Genomic DNA, 16598 nt, shown 5'->3' with positions numbered 1-16598 from the left:
CTTTGGACATGTTACTTAATTGCGCTACGAGCCTGCGTCTCATCCGAGCAGCCTTTACTAACCATCCCGGCAAGAGTTGCTCTCTTTCTCTCTCTGTGCTGTCCTATGTACACCAGGAACTCCTCTGCACGTCATGTTACCGTGTCTCCCAGCTAATGAGGGGCAGAGCTCAAGTTCCAGCTCCAGAGCTGTGCTCCTGACAGCCGTGCTGTATTTGGGCACCATACTGCATGGTGGTGGGGAAGGAGGAAGAGGACACAGATGTGATCTTTCTAGCATAGGTGATCAGAGCAGCACATTAGTATTGGAAAGGATGCAAACGTAAATTACCACCGCCCCTCCCCCCACACCCCAGCCACTTAACTCCCTTGTGTGGGCTTGCCCAATCACTTAACTTACTTGGACCTTCTCCTAATCTGTTAGTACGGACATTAGTGCCCAACCTATATGGTTGCTTTGAGGATTAAACTGTGCGATGTGTTTTAAGCATGTAGCTTGGCGCCTAATGTTTAGGTGCTGAATGAATTATCTTCCCCAAAACTTTTACAGAAGAACTTGTACTTTTCAGGAAGAAGAGTCTGGTTTAGACATTATATATGATGCCAAGCAGTTAATTTGGTGTGAAGTTCATCTGAGAAATCAGATTGGGAACAGATGTATTGAGTCATCAGCATGTTTTCTAAAAGTGTGGTTGAAACCTTAGGAGAGGCTACTCACACAACACGTGCTCGAGTACCTACTACACGCCAAACTGGTGGCATCGGAGTTCACAAAACAAACAGGGAAGTGGGCCAGTAAATTTAGAAAATGGTGTGATGTTGAATACGCTTTTTCAGTTTGGGACATGAAAGAACAAAGGTGTTTTTGAAATGGACCAATAGGAGTGTAAGAGAGTTTTTCTCAAAAGTGGGTAGTGGTCAGAAATCCCCAAGAATGACAGATGTGCATTCAGATGAAAAGAAGGCCTATGTGAGCATAGGAAGAAATCTTCAACAGAGGCTGAAAAGGAAAAGTATCCTGCGTGTTTCTCCAAGGACTTTCCGAGGGGGCACTGCGTTAATGTGGAGGTGGAGCCGGAAGCCAGGAGGGTGCGGCAGTCGGCAGTCTGGCTGAGCCCGGAGGCTTGTGAATGACAAAGGCAGAGTGCTCTGCAGAGAAACCAGACCTGTGCTTTTATCTGTTTTGAAAACATTTGCGAACCCCCCTTACCAGCGTATGTCGCATGTTTACATTAAAACATCTTTGTAGGCGCTACTCGGAGTAGGAGCAACTTTAGCCACGTAAGAGACCACCGGGTGTCTGTGAGCCAGGGAAGCCGCCTGGGACTGTCAGGCCTGCCCTGGCCTCTGAGGGGTAGTTACAGCAGTAATGACTAACCTTTAGCGGGTGTTCGCTACGATGCACACACCTCACGAACACATTCAAGCCTCATTTTACAGATTCGAGCTTAGGCTAGTGATCAGTGAGGAGCGGCGTAGCCTATGTTGGAAACAACTTGAGCAGCAGTCCACAGACACAAAAGCTGCGGTGTTGTAAACCGCATGCAGTTCCGAATTGTACGAACACAATCTTAACTTTTAATTTTTGTATCCGTGTTTGACATTTTTGTTTCCCGAACAGATGCAGTTAATGGAGATGATTTGACATGTTAATCAGTACATACAATAAATACGCAGCTATTTGCTTAAAGTTTTCATGATAAAAGTGAGGAGTGCTGGATACACCTCCCTTGTCCTCACAGAACTCATTTCTCGTTTATTCAGTGCAGTCAGGGAGCAGGGGTCTCACCTAGATGAGAATAGTACTTCGTGAATCAGAGGTCACAAGCTCAGCCCCTCCGAGGGCCTAGCAAGTACGTGAAGTAGAAGATAAGAAAGAGTGATGGGAACTGGGGCAACTGTACTGAGTTTTGTACCCTTCCGAAATACCTGTGCCAGCCTTTAGAACCCTGCTGCGCCGGTCAAACCAGACTGCTCTGCGTGCCCAGCTTCCCGTTTGTGGCCGGGCCTCAAACACGCATGATGCTTTCAGTCCGTGCCAAGGGACTTAGAGCCTTCGGGTATCGGGCTTTGCTGCTGCCCAAATAACACTTCAGTTTGGGGGACCTAGAGGCCTTTAGGTAATAAAGGATCTGGGCGGCGCTGATGCACCTAACAGGGCTGGCAGCAGTATTGTTCTTACGGGGCCAAAGTGTTCCGACCCACGTTTTATTATCCAGCTGACAAAGAGCTAAACGGAGAGAGAAACAAATCCCCGTGTACCCTGCACCCAGATCCAGCGGTTCTTAGTAGTTCCCACCTTGACTTCACATACACACCTCCTTCCCTCACCTTCCTCCTTGCCTTCACGTGTACACTTCCCCATCATGTGTACATATGTGTGCACACACGTGCACATTCATTACACTTCACCTTTAATACTGCTACAGGAAGTTCCCCAAGAATAAGGATCGTCTCCTGTGCAACCATGATGCCACGATCCACCCCTGCGCAAAGAGGGGGCATGTTCAGTATCTTGTAATACGTAGTTCGTGTTCACAGTTCCACTGGTTCTTCCAAGAATGTCATTTTGTTTGTTTATGGTAGGATATCGTTTATATAAAATATAAAACCTGCAAAACAGCATTCTGTATTGCTTAGAGATGAGTTCAGATACAGGATTTTGAGTGGTTACCCCTCGGTGACTCACTGGGGAAGGGAGGAGATGTGGTCAGAGAAGGGTGCACAGGACTTTTTTGTATTAGTTATTTCTCACGGGGAGGGGCATGTGGGTATTGTCTGCATTACTTTTCATAGCCTTTACTACGTTTGAATTTTTTTTTTTTTTTTTAAGAGATCTCAAGGTCATTTGAGCTATCATGGGGAATGACCAAGAAACGGGGCTGTTTTAATGAAAAAGAAAATGTTAAGGTTTCCATAGGTGTTTCAAGATGAAAATATTGTCCATCCACCTGTGCTCTTTACTGCCTTTTCAGTGTGGTTCACGTCCTTGCTGTCCCGGAGCTTCTGCTTTTTGCTCTCTACTCGCACCTCTTCGCCCTTAGTCTATAAACCTAGTTAAGCTTGTATCGTCTTTTTAAGAAAAATTTAAACTCCCAGTCTCCTGAGGAATCACAGAATTTCTCTCCTCCACCGTCTCGCAGAGTGGTCTATATTTGTACTCTCCGATACATCACTTCAGTCCTCTGTAGTCTGGCTCCTGCTCACTTGACTAAAATAGCTCTTCCTAAGGTCACTGATCTTCTGAACGACAAATCCAGACTAACTTATTTTTAGTTTTAGTTGTGGCAAAAAACAGGCTTTTCCGTTTTTATCTTAATAGACACCTACATTTTTATTGTTGATCGCGCCCTCCTCCTGAAAGCTCTTGCATTCTTTCCCTTTTCTTTGACCAATTTTCAGGTTTTATTCCCACCCATGGCTTTGCTTCAGATCTCTCCCCAGTTTTAGGTTCATGTCCTCTGGATGTCTTCAGCTGATGTGAGGCCCCTCAAACCCCACACGTCCAAAATGGAACTTCTCATCTGGCCACATTCCGGTGTCTCTTTCTGGGTTCCATTGCTCAGAAGGTTGGCACCCCCATCATCCAGCACCAGCCATCTAGAAATCTTAAACTCATGTCTCACGGGCCACTGGTTGTCCAGGTCCTGCTGGTTCATCTCCCACATGTCTCAGCTTTCCTTTCCCGGGGATGGCCATCACCACTGGCCCCATCGAGGCACTCACCATCTGGTCTGGAGCAGCACCCCTGAGATTGTCTTTTATGGTTGTCTCCCAGCAGCCTCACCTCGTGTCTCAGAAACCAGCCATGATCCGTGCATCACATTTGGTTGGTAGTATTGCTTTTGTCTTCTTTAATCTAGAAGAGGATGGCTTGCAGCCCATTCCAGTCAAGTTTTACTGGACGACTGCCACGCCACTCGTGTCCACATTGTTTTTGTGCCTGCTTCCAGGCCACAGTGGCAGAGTGGTTGCCACAGAGACCATCTGACTGGCAAGACTTAAAATATTCACTAATCGGACCTTCACGGGAAAAGTTTTCCCAGCCCCTGGACTAGAGGCCAGAATAACTGAAAGAAACGTTCTAGACTTTGTCCCTTGAGTGCTGTTTGAAATTGTGCATGTCAGCCTCTCATATTCCCAGTGATACTGCATCATCCTTCCCAGAAATACTATGACACCGAAGTACTATTTACTTCTGAAGGACTTTCTCCTCTGGTGAGAATGAAGTCTTTAAGGCAGAAAGCACATGTTTAACTGTTAAATCTGTTATATGCTATATATTTAATAAGAAAAGTAAATGAACTTTCTTGAATCTAAATTCTTCCTGAGCAGATTATACTGTTAATTTACAAATCACTTGAATTATAGCCAGTCTCTGTGCTCTGCCTGCACACGCCCGCTTTGATCTTTGTGCAGAGGCTCTAGGAAGTGACACCTTTCTTCTTGAGATGTGATGCTAGAGCTGTCCCCAGCACCCTTGAGAGACTAGGAGCCGGTGGTAGTTTGCGTTTCCTGTGTTCTGCAGTTAAAGCACAGTCACACGGATCTTAGTTTGCCCACATCATTGCCGTGTGTACAGATTTGTGTTTTGCACCACACTCAGTAAAACTCCACTGTCCCCTTTCCTCACGCCAACATGGGGTTTCACAGTCTCGCTGTTGCTTGCTGTTTCCTGGAAAAACTTAACAGGATTGTTAATAAGGTTCCTCTGGGTTTATCCTCTGGATCATTTGTGATGATGGGTTTTGGTTTCCTTATCTGTAAGGGAAACATACTAAAAATTTGACCTCTCCCAATTCTGAAATAATCTCAGTCTCTGAAATGTTTTAGTTGCAATCGCCGAGGAACCCTCTTCTTTTTACACCTTAATTAGACGAGGATCTCCCCACCTCTGTCTAAACTGCACATTTTTCATAACCAAAAGGTCCTTGGTAAACAGTTTTCAAAATACTCTTTTAGGTTTTTTTGAAAGTATCAAATAGTTTTCAGATTAAAAATGGAATTTTAGCTAATAAGTGCTGATGGATCTCTCCTTTTCCTAAAATACATAGAAATATATAGCAAAAGACACATTTAGACCACCACCACCTCCAAACCAGCTCATGACTAGATTCTGAGAAATTTTTACTAACATTAAAGGTGATAGAATTTGGTTTGCAAAATGTATCATGCTGTTTGCTGGGGTTTTTTTGTTTGTTTGTTTGCTTGCTTGCTTTTGATGTATTCTGACATAAAAAGGCTTCGCATTCGGGGCAAGTAGTCAGATCTGGGTCCTTTGTTTTGTGGGTTTTTTGTTTTTTGTTGTTTGTTTTTTTTTTGTTGTTGTTTTTTTTTTACTTTTTTATGTATAAAAATTCTCATTCACTGGTGACTTCATGGTTTCATCTTTTACCACAATCCTATGAAATTATTTTCGACAAGTTTTGTCTCATTTCAAGAAATCTTTTTAAAGTATTGGATATTCCTTTTCTCCTGTTGATTTAAAATGCTAACATTTCACAAGTGCTTGGATCTGTTTCTGGTTTGCTTTTACTGTTCGGTTAAAGCTTACACACTCGGGCAGTGCAGCGCTGGCTAGCTGTTGCATGATCATGCGGTTCCCCCCACCCTCTCCCACTCCTGAGAGTTTTTCTTGAATTTTCTTATGTTCTACATGAATCTTTAAGTCACTTAAACCAAGTTACAGACTCCTGCTGGCAATTTCTTTTAATTGAATTAAACTTTAAGAAAGAATATTATTGTTCTCTTCTTATTCAGGAACAAGTTTCTGTATTTAATCAAGTTGTCTTCTGTGGCCTGCAATCAAATGTAATCATAAATGACTAAATATTTTTGTTAGCTTTATTCCAAGCTGCTTTATAGTTTCTGTGGCTGCTGCAGTTAGGATCCTTTTTCAATCACATTTTCTCATTGACTATTCCTGGTGTATAGGAAAACCATGGCTTTTACATGTTAACCTGCTTTGTTTCCTGTCTGCTCTCCGTACCTTTTTCTGGATCATCTTCCAGCACAAGGCTGCGTATTAGTGTTGACGACACCTATCCTACCTTTTTCCTGTCGTTATGGGAATGCTTTTGCTGTTTCAGTGTTAAATTCCAGGTCTGTTCGTTTATTTTCAGCTTAAGTAGTTTTGTCTAACATTCTTGATCTTACTTACTGACTCCTGCTATTTGGAAGTGGCAAGAAAACACGTGCTTGCAGAAAAACAAAGAATGGAAACAAGTACTTTTGCTCTAGCCTTTGAGATGGTGGTGGTGGTGGTGGTGGTGGTGGTGGTGGTGGTGGTGGTGGTGGCGGCGGCTTGATTATTTAGATTTGGAGATGTGGATGGATTTGGGGCTTGGCAGTGTTTAGGATTTGCCGCGCTCAGGAAGCAAGCAAGGATAAATCTTAGGTTTTAGGAAACTTACTGAGATGAAGAAAAGCAATAAAGAAGCAGGAACTTTTTCCCCCTTTGAGAGGAGGTGCCTGTGGGGGAATAATTCAGGAATTAGCATTCTTTGTGAGTTATGTAGAGATTTAAAGTAAGCAGGTTGTTGTATGTTTTCCAGTTTTGTTCTTCCTGAGATAGACGTGATGGAGTGAAAAATGTGCTTTGGAGACAGGACTGAAAAATCCCAGTAATCGTCACTATATATTAATTAGTGATAATAACCGCCCTATTTATTAAGTACCTACTCTGGATCAGGTATGGTTCAAAGCACTTTTAATTATTAACCACTCAATCTTCCAGCTGTTTGTGATGGGTATTATTATCGTCCCTGCTTTACAGATGAGGAAACTAGTTTGCAGGAAGACGGAGCCTCTTGCCTGTGATCACACAGCTAGTAAATGGCAGGGCAGCTTTTAAGTCCAAGCAGTCTGGCAACAGAGCTGTGCTCTTACTCACTGTACCCGGTTGGCGCTCCGTGGAGCAGTTCCTCGAAGCTGGTGTTGAACTAAATACTTTACACAGGACAGTGTAGCTCCCGGCTGGGTGGCGTGGTGCAGTTTGTGTCCCCAGTCTGCAGACTTGGTCATACAGCTGCTGCATAGAGCCCGGACTTGAACCTCTGTGTCTCTAGAGTTCCAGCCGTGTTGTTATTAGCCACCTAGTTTTTTCACCCAAGTGCTGAATCCGCTCTTCCTCACCTGTGCTATAACTTACCCTCTGGGCCTCGATTTCCCCATCTACAAAGTTGAAGGTAATAGCTGTGCTCTAGGGTCGTTCCAAGGAGTCAGTGACAAAAATGCATAGAAAACACATGACCCATGGTACTGAATGATGTTGCTGGCGGTGCAGGTGCTAGTCCGTGTATTCGCTTGTTTTTGCCCAACGAGACAGACTGTTCGGTGTCTTGTGTTTTGTGACAAAAATCCTTCTCACAGGCAATGAAAGATGGCAAACTTGATTTGGCAGCTGAAAAAACCTGACTCTCAAACAGGGAGCGGAGACCAGAGTCTCTCATAGAACTTTAAATTTCATGTATTTAGTGAATTATATACATGCTTTTGGTTTCTCTTTAGTCCTTTTTTCTGCTACTCTTTTCTAGCTCATAATGTTTTGCTGCTTGGAGGTTGTGCTTTGAGACACAGTGATACCAGGTGAACCTGGTTTTCCACATTAGCAACATCCTGATAGTGAGTTATATATGTTTTCTAGGCCTCCAGTCCCTGGCGGTTGGCTCATTGGGTCTGGGATATGACTTGAACCCGTGGGTTATTTAGAAGCACCACACAGGATTCTGATTACCACTCTAGTCAAGAACTACAACATAAGCGACCCCTAAAGGCAGTCTAAATGCAGACATCTTATGCAGGTTAGCATCTCTGAGAAACTACTAACTACCAGATCCTTAAGCCAAATGAGAATAATGAATCTGGGAAGGTATTAGAAACATGAGAACTGCCTGCCCCCTACCTGCGGCAAAATAACTAGATGATGAGATACAGCGGTGAGGCCAAGAGTATAGGATTATATGACTGGTCGGTCATTAGTAGTGTCCAGTGTCTGCCCTTGATTTTTTAATCCTCGCAATTCTGTGATCTTCTAAAAAAAACATGGCTGTGAAGGTAAATTAAATTTTTATGAAGGGGAATGGAACTAAAAATATGCTGACTTGTGTGCAGTATTTCAGGTTGAGTATAAACACTAGTGAAATGGAAATATAATGGAAAAGACTTTGCAATTTTTATAAGCATGTTACAACACCCAAAAACAGTTGTGTGAAAAAGCCGTTCTAAGAAAGGGAAGACAAGAAGGCATTTCTAGTATATTTCTAATACATTTAATCAAGTTTGTCTATTTGTCCGTACCCATCTACTTTCCAACCCCTTCTTTCTCATGTCAGGCCTCTAGGCCTGGGTTGCCTCATTATCCTAATACGCTTACTATCACCTAGTCCTTCCTGACACCAAAATTCTTTTCTTTGCTGATAAGGTAACAGTTTGTTCATTCAGCAGATATTTATTGAGAGGGGGCTCTTATGTTCCAGGTGCTGCTTTAGGCTTATAGGATAACATCAGTGAACAAAGCAGCAAAATACCCTTCCCGTGTGGGATTAACAATTGGATGAGAAACGTTGGCGGCTGGCATATACCCAGTGCCTTTGTAACCATACTGCCAAGTATCGTATTTGTCAGTATTGCGGAACCACATACATTTATAACGTACTTATCATTTTCTCAGACCCTTCCTAAGTGTTTTTGTACTTCTCCTTTACTCTAGATCTAAACCACAACACTTCAGGATCCCATTATGAAAATTCGCAGCGGGGACCTGTGTCTTCTCCGAGTGACTCTAGCACAAATTGTAAGAATGCTGTTGTGAACGACTCCCCTGAGAAAGAAGTATGGCCCTCAGTCCCTGGCAGTGATCCAGAGTTGGCTTCAGAATGTATGGATGCTGATTCTGTCTCCAGTTCTGAATCAGAGAGAAACATCACTATCATGGCTTCAGGGAACACAGGTGGTGAAAAAGATGGCCTTCGGAATAGCACTGGACTTGGTTCCCAAAACAAGTTTGTGGTTGGTAGCAGCAGCAATAATGTGGGCCATGGAGGTAGTACTGGGCCATGGGGTTTTTCCCATGGAGCCATAATAAGCACATGTCAGGTCTCTGTGGATGCTCCGGAAAGCAAATCAGAAAGTAGCAACAATAGAATGAATGCTTGGGGCACTGTAAGTTCTTCATCAAATGGAGGGTTAAATCCAAGCACTTTGAATCCAGCTAGCAACCATGGTGCCTGGCCAGTATTAGAAAACAACGGACTTGCCCTAAAAGGGCCTGTAGGGAGCGGTAGTTCCGGCATCAATATTCAGTGCAGTACCATAGGCCAGATGCCTAACAATCAGAGTATTAACTCTAAAGTGGGTGGCTCTGCCACCCATGGTACCTGGGGAAGCCTTCAGGAAACTTGTGAATCTGAAGTAAGTGGTACACAGAAGGTTTCATTCAGTGGTCAACCTCAGAATATTACCACTGAAATGACTGGACCAAATAACACTACTAACTTTATGACCTCTAGTTTACCAAACTCCGGTTCAGTACAGAATAATGAACTGCCTAGTAATACAGGGGCCTGGCGTGTGAGCACAATGAATCCTCCTCAGATACAGGCTCCGTCAGTTATGAATGGCACTTCCCTTTCTCACCTTAGCAATGGAGAGTCAAAAAGTGGAGGCTCTTACGGTACTACGTGGGGTGCCTATGGTTCTAATTACTCTGGAGACAAATGTTCGAGCCCTAACGGCCAAGCTAATGGTGACACTGTGAATGCAACTCTAATGCAGCCTGGCATGAATGGGCCTGTGGGCACTAACTTTCAAGTTAACGCAAATAAAGGAGGAGGCGTGTGGGAGTCCGGGGCAGCGGGTTCCCAGAGTGCGTCATGGGGAAGCGGGAATGGCGCTAGTTCTGGAGGAAGTCGAAGAGGGTGGGGAGCTCCCGCACAAAACACTGGCACTAATCTACCCGGCGCGGAGTGGAGCAAACTGCCTAGCAATCAGCATTCCAATGACAGTGCAAACGGCAATGGTAAGAAGTTTACAAACGGATGGAAATCTACTGAGGAAGAGGATCAGGGTGCTGCCACATCCCAGACAAACGAGCAGAACAGCGTGTGGGCCAAAACAGGAGGAACAGTGGAGAGTGAAGGTAGTACAGAAAGCACTGGACGCCTCGAGGAAAAAGCAACTGGGGAAAGTCAGAGTAGAGATAGGAGGAAAATTGATCAGCACACATTACTCCAAAGCATCGTGAACAGGACTGACTTGGATCCACGTGTCCTCTCCAACTCTGGTTGGGGACAGACTCCGATAAAGCAGAATACTGCCTGGGACACCGAAACTTCACCTAGAGGGGAAAGAAAGACTGACAATGGGACAGAGGCCTGGGGAAGCTCTGCCACACAGACTTTTAACTCAGGGGCGTGTGTAGATAAGACTAGCCCTACTAGTAACGATACCTCATCTGTATCGGGGTGGGGAGATCCCAAACCTGCTCTGCGGTGGGGAGATTCCAAAGGCTCGAACTGCCAGGGGGGATGGGAAGATGATTCTGCTGCTACAGGAACGGTCAAGAGCAATCAGTGGGGGAACTGCAAAGAAGAGAAGTCCACGTGGAATGATTCGCAAAAGAGCAAACAGGGATGGGGTGACGGGCAAAAATCAAACCAAGGGTGGGCCGTGTCCGCCAGCGATAACTGGGGAGAAACTTCAAGGAGTAACCATTGGGGTGAGGCTAATAAGAAATCTAGCTCAGGAGGTAGTGACAGTGACCGGTCCGTTTCCGGTTGGAACGAACTTGGTAAAACTAGTTCTTTTACTTGGGGAAATAACATAAATCCAAATAATTCATCAGGATGGGATGAATCTTCTAAACCTAATCCTTCCCAGGGATGGGGAGATCCTCCAAAGTCTAATCAGTCTCTAGGTTGGGGAGATTCGTCGAAGCCAGTCGGTTCTCCAGACTGGAACAAGCCACAAGACCTTGTCGGATCCTGGGGGATCCCGCCAGCTACAGGCAAACCTCCCGGTACAGGCTGGCTGGGAGGACCTATACCAGCCCCGACAAAGGAAGAAGAGCCCACAGGCTGGGAGGAACCATCCCCGGAATCCATACGTCGCAAAATGGAGATTGATGACGGAACTTCGGCTTGGGGAGACCCAAGCAAGTACAACTACAAAAATGTGAACATGTGGAACAGAAACGTCCCGAACGGCAGCGGCCGTTCAGACCAGCAAGCACAGGTCCAGCAGCTGCTCCCGTCTGCAAGTGCCATCTCCAGCAAAGAGACGGGCGGCGGCTCCGGTAAGTTTCCACCGGGTCGAGTCTGGTGGTGTCACACAGCACCCCCCAGGACTGCAGTAGCTTCGTTTCGTTTACCGCTGCTGTTAAGATTTGTTTCACAGAGTAGTTGGATGTGCACGCAAAGGGCTTTTCTGCTCTAATGCAGGAGAAGCTTCTAGGGAAGATGGTAACAGGCAAGGTGTGTAACATGAGGGAGTGGAGCTCTGCCGGTGGCCGCGCTGGTTGTGACCCTCACGCGCTCCATTTTCTGTTAGGAAGGCTTCAGAAGGCAGAGTCGGAAAAGTGGTGTTGAGTGGGAATGCCGTACATTTCCCACTTCTCCGGAGCCTAGCCGTCACTTCTTGGTTTTGTTATTTGACTACACTAGTCCCAGAAATACAGCAAGCATCCAAGTATAATACTCTAAACACCAGGTGCTGTATTTCGCCTTCAGAGACATTTATTTAAGGAGGCCTGAAATCCGAGTCTGTTAGACACACAGTGTGTATGTGTGCTTAACCCATTTGATAATACTTTTCTGGTGGTACGTTCCACTTTCCTCCCATAACAAGGAACTGATTGCCATCTCTGCAGATTATCTTGACAATGAGGTTTTCATTAAGTGTCACTGGAATGCATTGTCTTTGTTAATGGAGGTTTTATTGAATAATAATCCCACCGGACGTAGCGATAGCAGTGTTTTCATAAACTAACCTCTCAGCATCTAATTAGTCTCCCAAGTAGAGCTTATTGTATTAATTTGAATTTAATTCTTAGAAGAAACAGGTGCCTATCTGAGGGAAAGGCTGTTTTGGTTCTTTTAAACAATGTTGATGGGTTTGCTTTGGGCAACTTAACACTTCAGAATATTTAAGAAGCATTGTCCAGCAGGTATAAAAATCGGATACCTACCTTTTGTTAGTCTGGCAGTTCATTTTTGTTTATCCCAGAACAGTGACGTTGAAAGGTTGCCCTTAGGGTACAAATTTCATCCACACGCTGTTACGCGGCTTGATCACCCGCTTGAATTCACTAGGTTTGGCTCAGAGTGACTTGACTTTCCCAGGAATTAAGTCCGTCTTCGAAGGAAGATAACTTGCCATAATCGGGGTTATTGGAAGCAGTCTGCTCTACACCCAGAGGGCAGTTAGGAAAGAAGAGGTGGAAAAAGTCACATCACTGGCTAAACTCTCATAATGGGAAATGACTCGTCATCTTTGCATAAAACAGATGCCATCTGTTTTTGCGCATCACAGCATCATTATTAGATACGTGAATGTGAAGGTCTTCATCTTTTGTTCCCTAAAGTATTCCTTACTGCCCCTTATTCCACCGCCCCACCCTATCATGTGCTGATGACTTCTTTTCCCACACTTTCTAAAGGCTGGGGTGAGCCCTGGGGGGAGCCTTCTACTCCAGCCACAACTGTGGATAATGGTACTTCAGCATGGGGTAAACCCATAGACAGTGGTCCCAGCTGGGGGGAGCCCGTTGCTGCGGCATCCAGCACGTCCACGTGGGGCTCCAGCTCTGTTGGTCCTCAAGCGTTAAGCAAATCTGGTAAGTTGTTGATAATTCCTGGTAGCTATTTTGTCACAGTGGTGATCGGTCATTGACTAGGACTGTAAATAATCAGATAATGTTTATATTGTAAATGTATTCCTATATTATCATACTGGATGATTTCACTGGCTCTTTGAATTCGTAACTTGGTTGGCTCTTTTATCGTTGTGAATTTTCTTACCTTTCCTTAGAACTGTGCTGACTATTAAGGATTTGCATATACTTCACCAAATCTAAATTACATTTTACCAAATAAGATTATCTAGTAACGGTCAAGCAACTTTTATGCTGTCCGGCATGAGTGACTGAATATATAGTCATGTGGACGCATATCCAAAATGTCCGGCTGAGGTTTCAGATAATTCCCTGAATATTATATGTAAAATGAACAAAGTTCAAGAAGGACCCCTGTTATTTAGATGAACACGGTCACTGTCCCATAAGTTGTGTGTGGGGTACCCCGTAGGACTTCTAAAGGCTGAGTATAGAGATGAGATACTTTCTGCTTATGATTTGCAATACTTTTTGGCCGTGCTCGTTGAAAATGTATTTCAAAATGAATTTTTAAATTTTTTCTATCCTCTGCCCTGTGCACTGCCATGCAGAATGTTAAGGGTGAACAAGAAGGCTACCATTGTTCCATCTTAGGTACCTTCTGTTTGTAAAAGCATGGGAGATGTTTCAATGAAATTTTTAATTTAAAAAAATTCTCAGGCTTAGGCGTGCCTGGCTGGCTCAGTCGGTAGAGCATACGACTCTTGATCTCGGGGTCGTGGGTTTGGGCCCCATGTTGGGTGTAGAGATTACTTCAAAAAAGAAAAAAAAAATTCTTGCCTAATGGGACTTTCAACTCAGTATAAAACATACACTTCTGCCCTGTAGATTTGGGAAGGGAAGTAAAAGTGGGGTTTTTTTAGGTACCCCCGTCTTGCCCCACCCTGTTAATGAGTACTCATCCTCTAGAAAGAATTGTTTGATTAAAGCATGTTTCTCTTTGTATCACAAATCCACAATCAGGGCCAAAATCTATGCAAGATGGCTGGTGTGGTGATGATATGCCATTGCCTGGAAATCGCCCCACTGGCTGGGAAGAGGAAGAGGATGTAGAGATTGGAATGTGGAATAGTAATTCATCTCAAGAGCTTAACTCATCTTTAAATTGGCCACCATATACAAAGAAAATGTCATCGAAGGTAAACATTTCAAGGGCACAGCCCTTGAAACTTTGAATTCCAAAGGTAGTTTACCCTCAGAAAAAATTGCTGTCCTGCCTGACCATTTATGGCGACCAGTACAGTCTAGGCAGTCCCCAATTTAGGTGTAGCCTCGTGTACGGGCAGCCACCTAGAAAACCGTAAGACCACAGGAACTTCCTTTCTCCCCACTGCTACAGCTTGGGATTTCTCTCCTCCTCCCCTTCCACCAGTGCTGCCTGGGACAGCCCCTCACCCAGAGTGGTGCCCGCAGTGGTGGGGATGAAGAGAAGGGCAAATCTCCATGTTGACTCTTTCCCTCCCACCGCCAGCTCATCTCCCATTCCGCTTCACCCGGAGCCCCCAACCCCCCTTTACCCAGAATCACCGTCTTCCTTTCTCATCCCTCGTCCTCAGCCCTTCCCTCACCCCGAAAGGTCCTGTGACAGAAATGCCCAGAAATGATCAGAGTTGTTTGGTTTGTCTCCGATATGTGGACAAATGTTACCCCCAAACCTGTCGGCACATGAGAATCATAATGGCATTTGTTAAAAGCACAGCCTCCTGTACCCCAGACCCGCTGTAGTTTTGGAAATTGGACCCCAAATGTCTCTGATGCAGAGCCAGGTCTGAGACCACTGACATAAAGCACAGGTTCTTAAGAGATGGTATTGGATGCTGGTGTCAGATTCTCTTGGGGACCATTTTCAAAATATATGCCCAGCCCCCAGGTGGTTCTCCCTGGGGGGCCCTCCCCTGGGGGTTCTCCCCCCCCCTCCCCCCCACCCCCACCGCCGCCGCCTTTTTGAGAAACGTTTGTTTTGTTTTGTTTTTTACACCCCCCTCCCCACCCCAAGGGACCTTGCAGGTAAAATATCCAGTAGCTCCCCTAGCTGGCCACCAGGGTCCCTCCCTTTCAATCCTGGGATTCTCAGTCTAGGACCTGCCATTTTCCTTTACAAAGATTTTCATTTGGCTGAATTTGCCTGTTGCCTCCATGTAGTTTATGAAGTGTTTTCCCATATTTTACATAAGCCATTTGATCCTCATGACCTTTTGTGATAGAATACTGATTAGGAATTTGAGACCGGAAAAGGTGGTGGCATGCCCAGAGATACATACCTAGTAAGTGACAGAGCGGGAACTTAAGTTTAGGCCTTCCAGTTCCAAACCCTGTGTTCTTCCCACTGGACCATGCTGTTTTGTGACTTTGTCTTTCCTTACAGGGTCTGAGTGGCAAAAAAAGGAGAAGGGAAAGGGTGTGTAGCCTTTTTACTCTTTCTCCTTTGTTTCTGCTAGTAAAAATCTTTTAGAAAGCAACTGCAAACATTTATTTAGCCTCTGCTGTGTGCCAGGTACTGTGCTTGGTGCTGGGGGTTCAAAACCACTAGGACATGAGCTGCACCTTCAAGGAGCTCAGAGTCTAGTGTGGGGCCATAGGAGAGCTCTAAGGAGTGCCCACTTGAATTTGGAAGATGCCTGGGGGTGGGATGTGCTAAGGAGAATAGTAGCCTGACATACTAAAATGTGGAATCTCTGGACAGAGGTGACAAGAGATCTGGCTCTATAGTTAGATGAAGGGGCAGGTTGTAAAGTCTTTTCAGTACCGTGCCAAAGAACTTGAGCTTTATTCTGTTTAAAATACAGAGCCAGTGAAATTGCATAGAAGGCAACATGAACTTGGGTTTTTTAAATTACTCACTTTAAAGAAAGCTAACCAGTGATCGTATGAAAGATCATTGGCACTGAGGAGGGACCAGAGTTGGGGATCTCAGGAAGCTTCTGCACTCATTCGGGTGAGAAGTGAGGGCCTGAATGGGGAAGCAAGAATGGATGTGTAGTGCAAGGACTGATTGGAGAGACATTTTGAAATGGAAGGGACAGAAGGCCTTGGCAGCCAGTTAGGCGTGCGGGTGGGAGTGAGAGGCAGAGGAATCAAGGACGACTTCAGAAACCACGGCGAGGGTTGTTAGGTGCTTGCTTCAGAGACCTGCACTTGGGGGGGACTGTGAAGCTGTGTTCTGTCCCACAGTCGGAAGGAACAGGCGGTAGCAACGGGAAAGGGAAATTAAGGCAGCAGACCGAGAATGGCCCCATGGTCTTCACATTCACGGGACACCTTGGTCCCTATGGCTTCCAGCCTCCCGGTCGACCGGGCATGTCGTGGACCATTCACCCCCTCGAAGCATGTCTCGGTACTTTCTGTACCGCCTGTTCCCAGCCAGCACCGGGGTGGAAGGGGGGGGGGGGTCCCCAGCCTTAGCTGCTGCTGGGGTACTGTGTTCTTGACAACACAGATCATAATTTTTCAAGTCTTTCATTTGGAAACGTGTGGTGCTTTTTCAGTACAGCGCATGCAGCATAACTAAAGTACGCGTTATGTGGGTTTCTTTGGATGAACCCGAGAAACCTAATGACTACTTTTACATTAGTGTGGTGTGAGAGCTCCACAGATCCAGATTATGAGTAAGCTCTCAGAGCACCATCCAGTTATAAACTGGAAACTGTGTGACGAGCAGTTCTCCGTTAGTCCGAGGACCTTTTTTCCTTGTGTGGGTCATCAAGGCCCTT

General features: G+C 45.3%; 1 protein-coding gene across 11 annotated transcripts in view; it reads left to right on the top strand.

Moving 5' to 3' along the window:
- Positions 1 to 16598, top strand: part of TNRC6A (trinucleotide repeat containing adaptor 6A) — a 100174-nt gene that overhangs the window by 54887 nt on the left and 28689 nt on the right. For 9 of the 11 annotated variants that reach the window (XR_009256539.1, XM_058710546.1, XM_058710547.1 and 6 more), the window contains 4 exons: positions 8710 to 11292; positions 12655 to 12831; positions 13852 to 14027; positions 15254 to 15286. Coding sequence is in view for 10 of the 11 variants with exons in the window: in XM_058710546.1 (XP_058566529.1) it covers positions 8710 to 11292; positions 12655 to 12831; positions 13852 to 14027; positions 15254 to 15286 (2969 nt within the window). In the remaining variant the exon portion in view is untranslated. The remainder of the gene's footprint in view (positions 1 to 8709; positions 11293 to 12654; positions 12832 to 13851; positions 14028 to 15253; positions 15287 to 16598) is intronic. The other 2 variants (XM_058710543.1, XM_058710549.1) reach the window with 2 other exon arrangements.

This window comes from Neofelis nebulosa, chromosome 18 (genome assembly GCF_028018385.1).
Source record: "Neofelis nebulosa isolate mNeoNeb1 chromosome 18, mNeoNeb1.pri, whole genome shotgun sequence".
NCBI lineage: Eukaryota > Metazoa > Chordata > Mammalia > Carnivora > Felidae > Neofelis > Neofelis nebulosa.
This window is presented reverse-complemented; position numbering and strand designations above follow the sequence as displayed.